The following is a 13619-nucleotide window of genomic DNA, read 5'->3' as shown; positions in this document are numbered from 1 at the left end:
CATTGGAATTCTTGTTTCAGGCATGGAATTATTGGAATTTGGGTTTCTAGGCTGTGCTTGTGCGGAGACCATAAATTCCACCACTGTAACTTTCTCATATGTAGTCTGGCATGTGGAATCAATATTATGCAGGATGCCATGTAACCCAGGGCTTGCAGGACTTTTCTTGCTGTTAGCTGGTTCTGCTTTGTTAATGCCATGAAGTAGAGAGGGAGTTGCTCCTGTTTTTCTACTGTCAGGAATGCCATTTGTTTTGATGTGTCCAGCTCTGCACCCAAGAAGGTTATCCTTTGGGATGGTATCAGCCTTGACTTTTTTATATTGACTGTGTATCCCAGGGCTTGCAGTAGAAGAATGACCCTTTTCAAGTCTTTTGTTAATTTGTTTTTGTTGTCCGCTTGTAACAGGCAGTCGTCCAGGTAAGGGTAGATTTGAATTCCCTGAAGCCTGCAATGAGCAATTACTGATGCCAGGCATTTCGTGAATACTCTGGGCGCAGTAGATAAGCCAAAGGGCAATGCTGAGAATTGATAATGCTCTGATCCTGCAAGAAATCTGAGGTATCTTCTGCAATTTGGTCGTATAGGGACGTGCACGTATGCCTCCTTGAGATCTAGAGTTACCAGCCAAGACTCCTTGCTCAGCATGGGAAGAAGTTGCTGTAGGGTCAGCATTTTGAATTTTGGAACAATGAGGTATGTGTTTAAAGCAGGCAGGTCGAGAATAGGTCTCCATTGGTTTTCTTTTCTTGGTACCAGGAAGAGTCTGGAGTAAAATCCTTGCCCTTGTTCCATAGATGGTACCTTTTCTACAGCTCTCATCCTTAGTGAGTTATCTGTTTTAGAGCTTCTGTCTTCTGATTTGGAGGTAGGTTTGGCATTCCTCTCTTCCTTGGTAGAGTATGGAAGTGAAACCTGTAACCTTGGTCTATTGTCTGTAAAATCCATTTGTCTCCTGTGATGTAATGCCAGTTTACTGAAAATAAGGCTAGCTTCCTGCCTAAGGGTGCTTCTAGTTGTTCCCTGGTAGGCGGTGCCAGAGCCAAGTCACTGTGATTGTCCTGTGGAAGTGGTGGTGGCTGGATCTGTGGCTGTACCTCGCTGGTTGCTAGCCTGCCACTGACGTCCCCTGTAGGCACCTCTGGATTGACCCCTGCCTCTTGAGCGCCTATTCCTGCCTCTCTGAGCTCTGGAGGTGTCTGGAAAGGACCAATTCTTGGAAGGCCAGTTCCTGCTAAACCTTGGAGGCTGGACCTGCAAGAAATCCTTCACTGTCTGGACAGATTTTGCTTTCTCTTCCACCTTCTTCAGCACCTGCTGTGCAGGGGAGCCAAACAGATTGAGCTTATCCATGGGAGCATCTAGGAGCTTTGATTTAACATGGTCTAGTAAGGACTGTTCTTTAACCATGCATGTCTTCTGATCACTGTACCAGTCATGGCTGATCTAAAGGAAGCCTCCAGTGCATCATAGCCGCATTTTAAAGAATGATTACTGACCTGCTGAATGTTATGTACCATTTCCTGAACAGATTTTTTGTCTAATGGTTCATCCGAGGACAGTTTTTTAGTTAACTGGTCTAACATAAATTCCTGATACTGAATCATGTGGAATTGGCAGTTCAAGGCCCTAGCTGAAAGAGTAGCAGAAGTGTAAACTTTTTACCCCATCTCTAAGGCCCTAGATTCCCTTTCAGAGGGGAGGGGGTTTTTGGCAGAGGTAGCTGCTACAGCCTTGGGTCCCTGGGAGATTGTTTCGGGATCTGCAAAAGGGGCCTTATACAAATGATAATGTGTCCGGAACCCTGTAGTACCTATCGGGCTTAGCAGGGGCCGGAGGAAGAGAATCAGGAGCAGTACAAACATCATTAAATGCATCATTCACAACAGTAAGTACTGGAGGAATGGCTAAAGGCCTATGCTGCGGCAAATGCAAAACGGTTCTAAGCCTTTTCCTAGAGTCTGAAAAAACCTGGCCCTGCCATTGAAATTGTTCCCTCATAGCATGCAAGGTTTCCCCAAAGGAAAATTCCTCAGGCGGAGAGGCAGAAGGAATGGACTCTTCAGCATCAGAGTCTTCATAAGGAGAAAAAGGGCCCTCTGGAGGGTTAGAATTATCTGATTCGTCAGAGTCGTCATCTGAATCAACTGGCTCAGGGGGCTCTACTCTAGGCCTCTTCTCTGGAGGTGGGTGAGTGGCCCTGTCTGGGTGTGATAGGGATCCCCGGATCAAAGAAATGAGATCCTCTGCTAGACTAAGCATTTGTGAACTACAGCTAGGCCTGTGAGAGGGGGTCTTAGCAGGCACAGTTTTGGCAGATTTTGCTGCTTTAGCCCTGGCAAAGGCCTTAATCGACATGGATGCAGGAGGCCTAGCAGCTCCACGTGCAGGGGAAGAAGTATCCAAAGGGATAGTATCAGATAAATCCTGAGAACCTGCAAGAGCGGGTGGGATTTCAGTAGCAGATTCAACCATGCTGGATGAGGGCTCGGTAGGAGGTAAGCTTTCGGCCGAAGGAAGAACCGTGGACTCTGTTTCAGCCGAAACAGAGACACTCGCGGTTGGCTTAACCGTGGTTTCGGCCGAAACCGCGGACCGCGAGTGTCGGTCCTTTTCCTTGCGCTTTTTAGAAATTTGCGTAGTCGGAGGATCCGACGGCATAATGTAAGCAAAAGCGGAGCCGAAAAACTCCTCAGCAAATTCCGACCGATGTCTAAGCGTCCGTCGGTTGAAAGAAGCACAGGCTAGACGAGCTGCTACGTCGTGGTCTGGGCCTAAACAAGTTAAGCAGTAAGAGTGGAAATCCTTATGAGGTATTTGTTTCCCCACAAGTTACAGTTATTCACTTTTTCTGACATCGGCTGAGGCAAGAAAGAGTCCCCAATGGGGTACTTAGCTTTTTAGAAGTCTTCGGTGGTAGTAATCTCTGGTTCTGACCGACTGGCACTTGCGAACAGCTTCTGCTTCGGGCACCACGCGGCAAGAAAGACTGAGGAAGATGGCGTCGGCTGATCCCTTTATACCCGAATAACTGCAGCTATGACGTCGGGCGAAGTGCGACATCAGCCGAGGCCAGACCCAGACTTTGGAATCCGGCCGACCGAAGGGCTGCCTGACGATAGGACAACCCATTTGTAAGGACTGCAGATGCATCCTTGAAGACATCAGGGCAGAGTAGGGAAATGTCTCCATCGTGCCCCTTAGGAGGGTAGCTGAGTGGTAAACCAGCAGCCTGTGGGAGCAGGATGGATGTACATAGTCACCCAAAAGTGAGCCCTTTATGGCCAGGTGGACTTCCCAGCTCAGGGGGAAGAAACTCTTCTCTCCATGTCTCACTGAGATCGAGACAGGGGGTCTTACACCAGGCTCTCATGACATCCCAGCCATAGCAACTAGGCACAATGACCCTCACATGGTCGTAGCCCTAGGTGTAACCCAGGGCTGCAACCTGCATTCAAAGTGTCAATGATCAAGGTGTCCTGCAAATAATATCAGTTCTCGCAGGTAGCTGTGTTCTTCAGACAAGATCCAATGCTCAGAGTTGTACAGGTCTTCTCTCTCTCCCTTCTCCAGTCACCTTGCAGTGACATGGGTGAGGGAAGTCAGCACTGCTGCAGACAGAAGAGGTGCATGACAAGAAGCAGGTGAGGTTTCACACAAATCAAAGACACCGGCCTGAGGTTACTGACACCACAAAAAAGCACAGTCTCCTGCAGTGGCCAGAAGGAAGGGTCACCCCCTCTAGCCAGAAGGAGCAGCTTCACCAACAGTCTGGTCTTTAAACAGACAACCCATGGGAAGCTAGGCACTCTTACAGTTAACCGCTAACAGGAATGAGGTGAAAGAACACTGGTACCAGCAGGGTGGCCCAGTGCAGGGAGGAGAGGAGTAATATCCTGCCAGGGCGGCTACCTTTGCCCTCAAGGGGGTCATCCCACAGAGCACTGCAGACAGCACAGTAATAAGGGCACCCCCCCACACACACACAGTCATCCCCCTTATAGCAGGAACTTAAAACCTCTTTCATTCTTGATTAATGAACACTTTCTGTGCAAATGCTTTTGCTTGTCTTGTGGCAGTCTAAAAATTTCAACTCCAATGACAATATGAATGCCCTTGGTCATCCCTCAATCACAGACTCAGTTCTGAAAGCCAACACAAAATGAAAATCTTATTCCATTACTCCTAGCTGAAGTGTGTTCAAGTGATTGGCCTACAATGAACACTTTTTCCCCCCCAAAGTAAATGATTCAGACTCCCAGGACACTCCATTAAGAGGATCAAGGGCGGGCAGACAGAAGGGCTAGGACAGGTGGTAACTCACATAGGAGCGGACTGCCATCCAGATTCCAAGATCCAATTATAATCTTTTTAACTGCAGCTACTTTAACACTATTGGTGCTGGAATTACTTGTGGCTGCTGGCACCAGTCTTGCCTCCAATGTTTAAAGGACTTGAAATATACTCATTCCAATTACTGGGCCTTGAGAGAGTGTTGTATTGTTATTTTTCGTCACTACCTCCAGGAGTTGGAAGTGGGTAATTTGCACACTTGCTGCATTCCTTGGCTGTGGCAGCAACTTCTCAGCCTCTCTCTACAGAAACCAACCCTGATTCCCAGTCCTTTATGGTCACCAAGGTAGGCACAGACAGGGCAGACATTCAAATGTAGTGTTACCGACACAAGAGCAAGTGATCAGCAAAAGGTTTCCAACAGTCACTAAACCTGCCAAACCGAGACCCAGACTGGTTTTGGGGGCCTCTGCTAGCAGAAGGCAGTTAGCCCGATCAATGGTTAATGGGAATAAGGAGGATGGGGGGCCATGGGAGACACCCTGGCCATCAGGTATGCTAGCACATGGGTTACTGATGACAGAATGCGTGAAGCCCAAAGCATGCACCTCAACAGTGAACTAAGAGCATAACGGACAACCACGAAAAATCTGACAAATGCAATGCACTACCCATCTGCCCACAACTCTTACAGCCTGCCTAATCATGCCCAATCACACATGCCCCTCAGGCACTTCAGGGGCATGGACCCACTCAATATGACCTTCCCAGTGGAATGCCCCTCAGCTGCTGGGGGTCAGATATGTTCTTATCCAGACTTCCAAATCCCCCAAATCACAAATCCACAAGTCTTATGTAGGTCTTAATAATTTTTTGGGACTAGCGGCCTGAAGCCCAGGGCCCCCATTTGCCTACAGGCTGCTTCCAGGTGTATAATCACATGTGTACTCAAGCCTCGCTGTGGTCCAATCCCCTGATTCTGCCTGGCCGAATGGAACTCCCCTTATCCACAGAAGGGCAGATCCATTCCCATCCAGACTTCTGAGGAGGGTACTTCATCTCTAGCGCACATGGGAAACGTCTGTCAGGATTTGCCCTGTTCGACCCTCTCTTTCTGAGGCTGGGCTTACTGCATGCTCCCTTCCAGACTTCGGTCAAGGAAGGACCCCCCCCCCCCCCGAGCTGCCATTTCAACTCTGTCTGGAGCCCTCACTACTTACTCCTGCCGGCGTCCCCTCCACTTCCATCTTTCCTGCAGGCTGCCTAATTAACCCTAAAGGTTTTGAATTCTGTTTAGTAATCTGTGGCTATTACATTTTGCATTTATCCGTTTCATAATTAGCCAAAATATTTTTTTTAAAATAGAAAAGCCTCCCTCTTCCAGGATTCAAGAAGGGGAAGTACAGTTGTGTACCTACCATAAATGTAGATGTTCGGGTGTATTCACTGTTGCAGTCATTACAATTGGGTTATCCTGCTGGCAGGCTACCCGCAGTCGGCCCGTGTTCCAAAGTCTAGATCCGGCGTCAGTTGCTGTCACCTCCTCCCTGACGTCAGTGCGCCAGTGGGTATAAAAGATGCAGCCAACACCATTTTCTTCAGTTTTTCTTGGCCCAGATGTCAGGTGCCCCTGAAATGGTAGGCTAAATTATGCCAATAAGCAGGCATACACAAAAAACTTTTCCTTCATCTTCAAGCAAATACACCACATAGGTTGTATAGAATATAGAAGTACAGATAAGTCCCAGCAAGGAAAAGGGGGATGGTGGGAGGGTAACCTGGACTGCAACAGTGAATAAACTCTAACATCTACATTTATGGTAGGTACACAACTGTACTATGTTCGTGTTTCACTGTTGGTCATTACAATTGGTTTGACTCCCAAAGCTAAGGTTGGGAGGCTGGTGCCAAATAGGATTAGGAGAGGCTATCAGGCCCTGCAGAACTGCAGTGGCAAAGCCTGCCCTGGATTTAGAGTAGAGAGGTAAGTGATAGTGCTTTGTAAAAGTATGCACTGAACTCCAAGGTGCAGCCTCTAAGATGTCTTTGGTTGGTAACAACTCTGAGGAAGGCTGCTGAAGTGGCTGCTGCTCTGGTTGAATGTGGCCTAATGCCCTTAGGCACTGAATTGCCATGCTGTGAATAGCAGAAATGAATGCAGTGGCCTATCCACTTTGAAATAGTCTGTTTCGAAATAGGCTTTCCTTGTGCTCCTGCAGCATATGCCACTAGAAGTTGTTCAGTCTTTCTGAAAGCTTTGGTTCTGTCCAAGTAGAAGCGTAGCTGCCTGTGAATGTCCAAAGAATGCAGAAGTCTCCCACCCTTATTCTGTGGGTTTGGGTAAAAGGTAGGAAAATGAATTGTTTAGTTAAGGGCCACACTGGACATTACTTTCGGCATAAATGTAGGGTTTGTCATTAGAGAAACCCTGTCGGATGGAAAATGATAAAAGGTTCCACAGCCATGAGTGCCTGCAGCTCGGAGACTCGTCTAGCGGAGGTTATTGCTAAGAGCAGAGCTGTTTTCCAGGACACGAATTTTATATCAGCTGCAGCGGCTGGCTCAAACGGAGGCACTGAGTTTTTCCAAAACATAGTTGAGGTCCCATGCAGGTATTGGTGCTCTCCTTGGAGGCCTTACGTTTTTGACCCCTCTGAGGTACTTCCTTAATAATGGATGAGAAAAAATAGGTGGTTCTGTATTGTAATGAGCTGAAATGGCAAAGGCATGAATTTTAATTGATGAAATGGAAAGGCCTTTATCCAGCATCTCAGTTAAGTATTGCAAAATCTGAGGAATATTTGGAACAGTCGTGTCAATACCTTGTGCCTGGTTCCAAGCACATAATCTCTACCATTTTTTTCATAAGATTTTCTGGTGCTAGGCCTCCTGGCCTCCAAAATAACACCCATCACTGCTTTAGAGAGAGGTGTGTCTTGAATGGCTACATTATCCGCCATGCTGCCAGGTTTAAGGTCCTAAGTTGGCTGTGCAGTATCTGACTGTCTTGTTGGGTCAATAAGTGAGGAATTTGAGGTAATGTCCAAGCTGGGCATTGAGACAAGCTCTTTAGGAATGGGTACCAGTGTTGGCGGGGCCAGTCTGGGGCAATCAGTATCATTTTTGGCTTCTCTTGTCTGACCTTTAGGAGTACCTTGGGGAGGAGAGGCAGAGGAGGAAAGACATGTACTGTTAGGTTTTTCCAGCTGAAAGATAGAGCATCCAATAGTTGGCAGGAGTGAGGGGATGCAAATAGGTCTATGTCTGGGCATCCCCAGTTCCTTGTTATCATGCTGAAGACTTGTGGATCCAATTTCCACTCGTAGGGATCCATTAGGTTTCTGCTTAGCTCGTCTGCCAGAGTATTTCTCTTTCCTTGCAGAAATTGTGCTTGCAGATGTACTTGGTAAGTCAGTGCTGTGTCCCACAAGTTCATGGCTAGTCTGCAGAGGGGGTAGGAATGTGTGCACCCCCCCCCCGCTTATGTACCACATGACTGTAGTATTGTCCATCTTAATCAGTAGTTGTCCTGGATGAAGTAGATCCTTGAAGGCTGTCAGGGCATTCTGAAAAGCTAGCATCTCTTTTTGACTGATATGTAGATGCATTTGACTTGTGGACCATGTGCCCTGAATACATCTTCCTGCCATATGGGCCCCCCAGGCATAATCTGATGCATCTGTTGTCAATGTCTGCCTGGCTGTGGGCAAGGTAAATGGCTGTCCCATATTGAGGTGACAGGCTTTGGCCCACCATCGAAACTCCTGTTGCAAGCAGGGAATGAGGGTAATTGTTTCAGGCTGTGGCAATGTTGAGTCCAAACACTTTTTAGATACCATTGAAGTTTCCTCATATGCAGTCTTGCATATGGAATTAGCAGTATGCAGGATGCCATGAAGCCCAAAGCCTGCAGAATTTTTCTTGCAGATAACTGGGTCTTTGTTGCCAACATTTTGAAATAAGTAGTCAGTTGTCTGTGTTTGTCTGGCGTGAGAAGCCATCTGGGCAGTTGTATTTAAGCTTGCACCCAGGAATATTCTCTCTTGAGAAGGTACTAGTATTGATTTCTTTTCGTTTACTGTGTACCCTAGACCTGTTAGTAATCGTTTTACAAACGCCAGATGCTGTAGTAGAATGTCCTTGTTGTCTGCTTCAATAAGGCAGTCGTCCAAGTAAGGATATATTTGTATTCCTCTGTCTGCAAAATGCAATTACTGGTGCCAGGCATTTTTTGAAGACCCTGGGCGCAGTAGACAAGCCAAAGGGCAGTGCAGAGAATTCGTAGTGCATTGAGCCAGCTATAAATCTGAGGTATCTTCTGCAGGACTGTGATTGGGACATGCAGGTATGCCTCTTTTAGGTCTAAAGTCACAAGCCAAGCCTTCTTGCCCAGCATGGGCAGAAGCTGCTGCAGAGTTAACATTTTGAATTTTGAATATCCAGGAATGTGTTTAGGATAGACAGGTCCAGTATTGGTCTCCAGGCTTTGTCCTTTCTGGGTACCAAGAATAGCCTTGAGTAAAATCCTTGTCCCTGCTCTTGCTGTGGTACTTGCTGAATGGGTCTCATGTCCATGAGGGATGAAACTTGCTTTTGTGCCTCTGCCCATTGATTGCGTGGCAGGTCTGGCATACCGTTTGGCCTTGGCAGGGTGTGAAAGTGGAACCTGTAGCCTTGAGATAAGATATTTAAGACCCATTTGTCCTGGGTGATCATGTGCCAATTTTGTGAAAAAAGTGCTAGTTTTCCCCCCAAAGGGGCTGCCAGAAGATAAGTGCATGGTGCTGGCAGGGGAAGTCATGGAGACTTTTTCCTGTATGGCTGTGATTTTTCCTCTCCGCTTTTGGAAGAGAAGCACCCCATTGTTTAGGCCTGTATGAGCCTTGGGGCTGTGATCTGCCTCTTTGTGGCCTGACACTGGGAAGGACCAATTCTTTGTAGGCCCAGTTCCTGCTAAATCTGGAAGGCTGTACCTGTAAGAAATCCTTCACCGTTTGCATAGATTTAGCTTTGTCCTCCATTTTCTTCAACACCTCTTCTGCTTTAACATCAAACAAGGTGTCATGTTGTAATGGAGCATCTAATAGTTTTGCTTTAACATGATCGGGTAGATTCTGTTTTTAACCAAACATGCCTCCTAATGACAGAACCTGTAACTGCGGCCCTGCAGGAGGCCTCTAGAGAATCAAAACCACATTGCAAAGTATGCTTTCCCACTTGTTCAGCTGCATGCAATAAATCCAGCATTTCTTTGTTTTCTGCACATTTTGAAATTGTCAACATTTTCTGTTTAAGCAGTGACATAAGATGTTGTGGATATTTAAGCATATGAAACTGACAACTTAAAGCTCTTACAGCCAAGGTAGCAGAAGTATAAATCTTTTTTCCCCATCTGTCCAGGGCCCTTGAATCCCTATCAGAGGGGATAGGGTTTTTTTGCAGTGGAAGCCTTGACCCCCTTGGGACCCTGAGAAATAGTTTCTGGGTCAGCAGCAGGATTTTTGTAAAGAATTTTATGTAAATCAGAAACCCTGTAGTACCTGTCTGGCTTAACAGAAGCTGGTGGTAAAGAGTCAAGAGACAGACCGGACTCTGAAAATACATCATCTACAATGTCTAACACAGGAGGCAAGGGGCCTGTGCTGAGCAAGTGTCTGAGCCTTTTCTTGGATTCTGAGTAATCTTGGCTCTCCCAGTGGAAATCCTCCCTCACAGTATGCAGCGTCTCCCCAAAAGAATAATCCTCAGGAGGAGAGACTGAAGGGATAGATTCTTCAGCATCAGAATCCTCATAGGGAGGAAGGGAATATTCCTGTTCAGAAGAAGAATCAGAGGAAATGGAAACCTGATCTGAAGATTCATATTCTCTTGCCTAGGCCTCTTATCAGGAGGGGGATGGGAACCCCTGATCAAAGTAATTAGGTCTTCGGCCATTTTAAGCATCTGTTTTTTAGGCATGGAGGCCTGTCAAGGAGAATGCTGTACTTGTTTGTCTTTAGAGCTATCTTAGTCTTTGCCTTTGAAGCCGAAGTTGGTTTTACATATAGCTGTGTAGGCCTGAAAACACCCTCAGAAGCAGATGCCTGCTCAGCGGCTCCGGACCCATCTGAGGGAATAGTTTCCGAGTTTCCAGCGGCCTAGTCAGCTCCATGTGAGAGTCAGAAGCCGCCTGTGGCTCTGAGGTAGCGGGAGTCAGGGGCTGCGAAAGCGCCTCACTGAGAATCGGCAACAGGCCTAACGGAAGCCTCGCTGGTTTTGGACCTCGAATGCCTGTCCTTTTCTTTTTCTTTGCACCATTTATAAACTCTGGTAGTCGGCTGTTCAGACGGCATTATATAATTGAATCTTCTGCCAAAGTAATGAAATGCAAAATCGTACTAACGCTTAACAGTGCGTTGGTTAAATCTAGCACAAAACCGACAACTAGCAACGTACTTGTCAGGGCCCAGGCAAGGAATACAGTAAGAATGAAAATCCTTATGCGGTATTTGCTTCCCACAAGAAATACAATTATTAACTTTTTCTGACATCGGTCTGGAGCAAGAAAAAAGTTTCCCCAACGGGGTACTTAGCTTTAATGAAGACTTCAAATCTGAAATTCGAATTTGAAAATCTCAGGAGTCGGCTGACCGGCACTTGCGAACTGCTTTTGCTTTGGGCACCGCGCGGCAAGAAAGACTGAAGAAAATGGCGTCGGCTGCATCATTTATACCCCTGGCGCACTGACATCAGGGAGGAGGAGACAGCAACCGACGCCGGACCTAGACTTTGGAACTCGGGCCGACTGCGGGTAGCCTGCCAGCATGATAACCCAATTGTAATGACTGCAACAGTGAAACACGAACATCAGGAGGATGAAACTGAATCATCAACACTGATTGTCTACCTTTCTGGCCTGCCGGGGAGACATAGCTTTCTCTACTTATCTTGTTTGCCAAAGCAAGACTACTTTTTGCCATCTTGACTATTTTCAGTATTAAAAGAGAAAGCAAGACACTGTTCACTAAGAGGTGTGTTAAATGTTGCATATACAGTCAACTCTCGGTTAACTGGCACCCATGAAAATTGGCAAATGCCGGACAACTGCAGTTTCTGGTTGCTAGAGAGTTACTATTAAAAAAAGGCCTAATACTGTACCCTATACAATTTGTTTGCTTTGACTTGTTCTTAGGCTGGGGAGGGGGGAATTTACTCGTTTTCCTTTCTAAAACTCAAACTCTAAAAACATAAGGTTTGTTTGTGCAGGGAGAGCAGAAAGTGCAACACGTGAAAATTGTACTGTATTTCTTTGATTTTTTTTTCTGGTTTTTGAGTTTAACTGAGTGTTTACTGCAGGTATGGGGAGGTGAAAAAAATTACTTACTGAATAATTATACCTTTTATTCTCCTTTCTAAAATATCATTTAATTAACTTCTCCATAATGGTAAATTTAACACACAACTTTTATCACTCCTTACTAACCATTATAAACAATTCATAATTAATCCGTCAATTAGCTCACATCTGAAAAATGACTTACTTTTCTACTCTTATACAGCAAAAACTTTGCTGCTGTTACAGTTTTTTAGTGCTCATTCTTAAGCATCGCCTTCACACCAGTAATATTTTGTACCACCTTCACTCCCCTTCAAAGGATCTTTCTGAAGTATGCCCAAATACAATTACCAAATGAATTTGCACATACCTGGAACATAAACAAGGAAAGCTTCTCATTGTATTCCCACTGCTTCACTGCTTGATCCACTTCTGAAGTTATTGATGCTGTAGGAGAACCACAACCTGAGCTGCTGGTCAAGCGGTAGAACTCTGCAATCTTCTGCAACTGTTCCCAAAGGTACTTGGTAATGATCTGTGTCCACTCTGAAAATAAAACAAAATATATGTACAGCTACTTCTCATGCACTCAGTGTTGCAGGTTACAGAAAAAGACAAAGAAACAGACTATTCCCTCTTTCCCATATATGTCTGTGTTGCATACAAAAGTGATTAGCTCTATATTCATGGGTCAACCCACCTATGAACAAAGAGAGAAAAAAATCCACTCTATACAAAGAAGGCATTGTATTCCGAATGAGATAATTAAGAAGAATCGTGCATGTGTTTTGTTTATTTTGCCTCATTCTCCACTCAGTAGTGGCAGCTTCAATTTATCTTCCAAGCACTGTGACTTGAGTGGAAATGTACTCTCAGTACTTCTCTGTCAGACAGCAGCTCATGACAAAGTAGTTGTTTACACCTTAGGGCAGCTATATAAGCTGAAGAGGAAAAGGGGAGGAGGGGAGTAACCTTTTACCCTTGAGTCTTTAGTTACCCATGACATCCACAGCACTCATACTACAACAGGAACAAAATGCTAGATAAGAGATCACAGGAAAGTACAGTTTTGTACCTACCATAAATGTAGATGTCCGATAGGAATGCATCTGCAGTCCTTACAAATGGGTTGTCCTGTCGTCAGGCAGCCCTTCGGTCGGCCGGATTCCAAAGTCTGGGTCTGGCTTCGGCTGGTGTCGCACTTCACCCGACGTCATAGCTGCAGTTCTTCGGGTATAAAGGCATCAGCCGACGCCATTTTCCTCAGTGTTTCTTGCCCCAGATGCCAGGTGCCCTCTTGGATGGCTAAATTTGGATAAATGCCAATGTTTCCAAAAAGTAGAGAGCAAACACATAAAATAAGCATGTATGTACATATATACAAACAAATACACCATAATAGATCCCCCCCAAGCTAGCTAAAAGATGGCAAATACCCTAGGAGTACCACAGAGGGGAAGGCGAGTGGGTAATCCTGACTGCAGATGCATTCCTATCGGACATCTACATTTATGGTAGGTACAAAACTGTACTATGTCCTTCAAGGATGCATCTGCAGTCCTTACAAATGGGTAGAATACCATAGCCAAACTAGGGGAGGAGGAAAAAAAAAAGAGAGATTATGGTGTAGTTAGGATCCCTTGCAAAACAGCAGTGGCAAAACCTGCTCGGGATCTAGAGTATAGAGGTAAATTATAATGCTTGGCAAATGTATGCACGGAGGTCCAAGTAGCAGCCTCTATAATGTCCTTGGTAGCCACCCCTCGTAAGAAAGCTGTAGTAGTGGCTGTAGCCCTTGTGGAGTGAGGCCTGATGTTCTCTGGAGTTTTCTTTCCATGGAAGGAGTAACAAAATCTAATGCAATTTCCTATCCACTTGGAGATTGTCTGCTTTGAAATTGCTTTTCCTTCCCTTCCTGTTGCATATGCTACCAGAAGCTGGTCAGTTTTTCTATTGCACTTGGTTCTGTCCAGGTAGTAGCGTAATTGTCTATGTACATCCAAGGTATGTAA

General features: G+C 45.8%; 1 protein-coding gene across 1 annotated transcript in view; it reads right to left on the bottom strand.

Annotated features, from left to right (window-relative positions):
- Positions 1-13619, bottom strand: part of MED12 (mediator complex subunit 12) — a 4088267-nt gene that overhangs the window by 3633558 nt on the left and 441090 nt on the right. The window contains exon 5 of the mRNA XM_044054827.1: positions 11978-12153. Coding sequence (XP_043910762.1) covers positions 11978-12153 — 176 coding nt within the window. The remainder of the gene's footprint in view (positions 1-11977; positions 12154-13619) is intronic.

The sequence above is a fragment of the Protopterus annectens genome, chromosome 13.part0, assembly GCF_019279795.1.
Source record: "Protopterus annectens isolate FY-2018-M chromosome 13.part0, PAN1.0, whole genome shotgun sequence".
Lineage (NCBI taxonomy): Eukaryota > Metazoa > Chordata > Ceratodontiformes > Protopteridae > Protopterus > Protopterus annectens.
The sequence above is the reverse complement of the archived record's forward strand: the minus strand, read 5'-3'. Positions and strand labels throughout refer to the sequence as shown.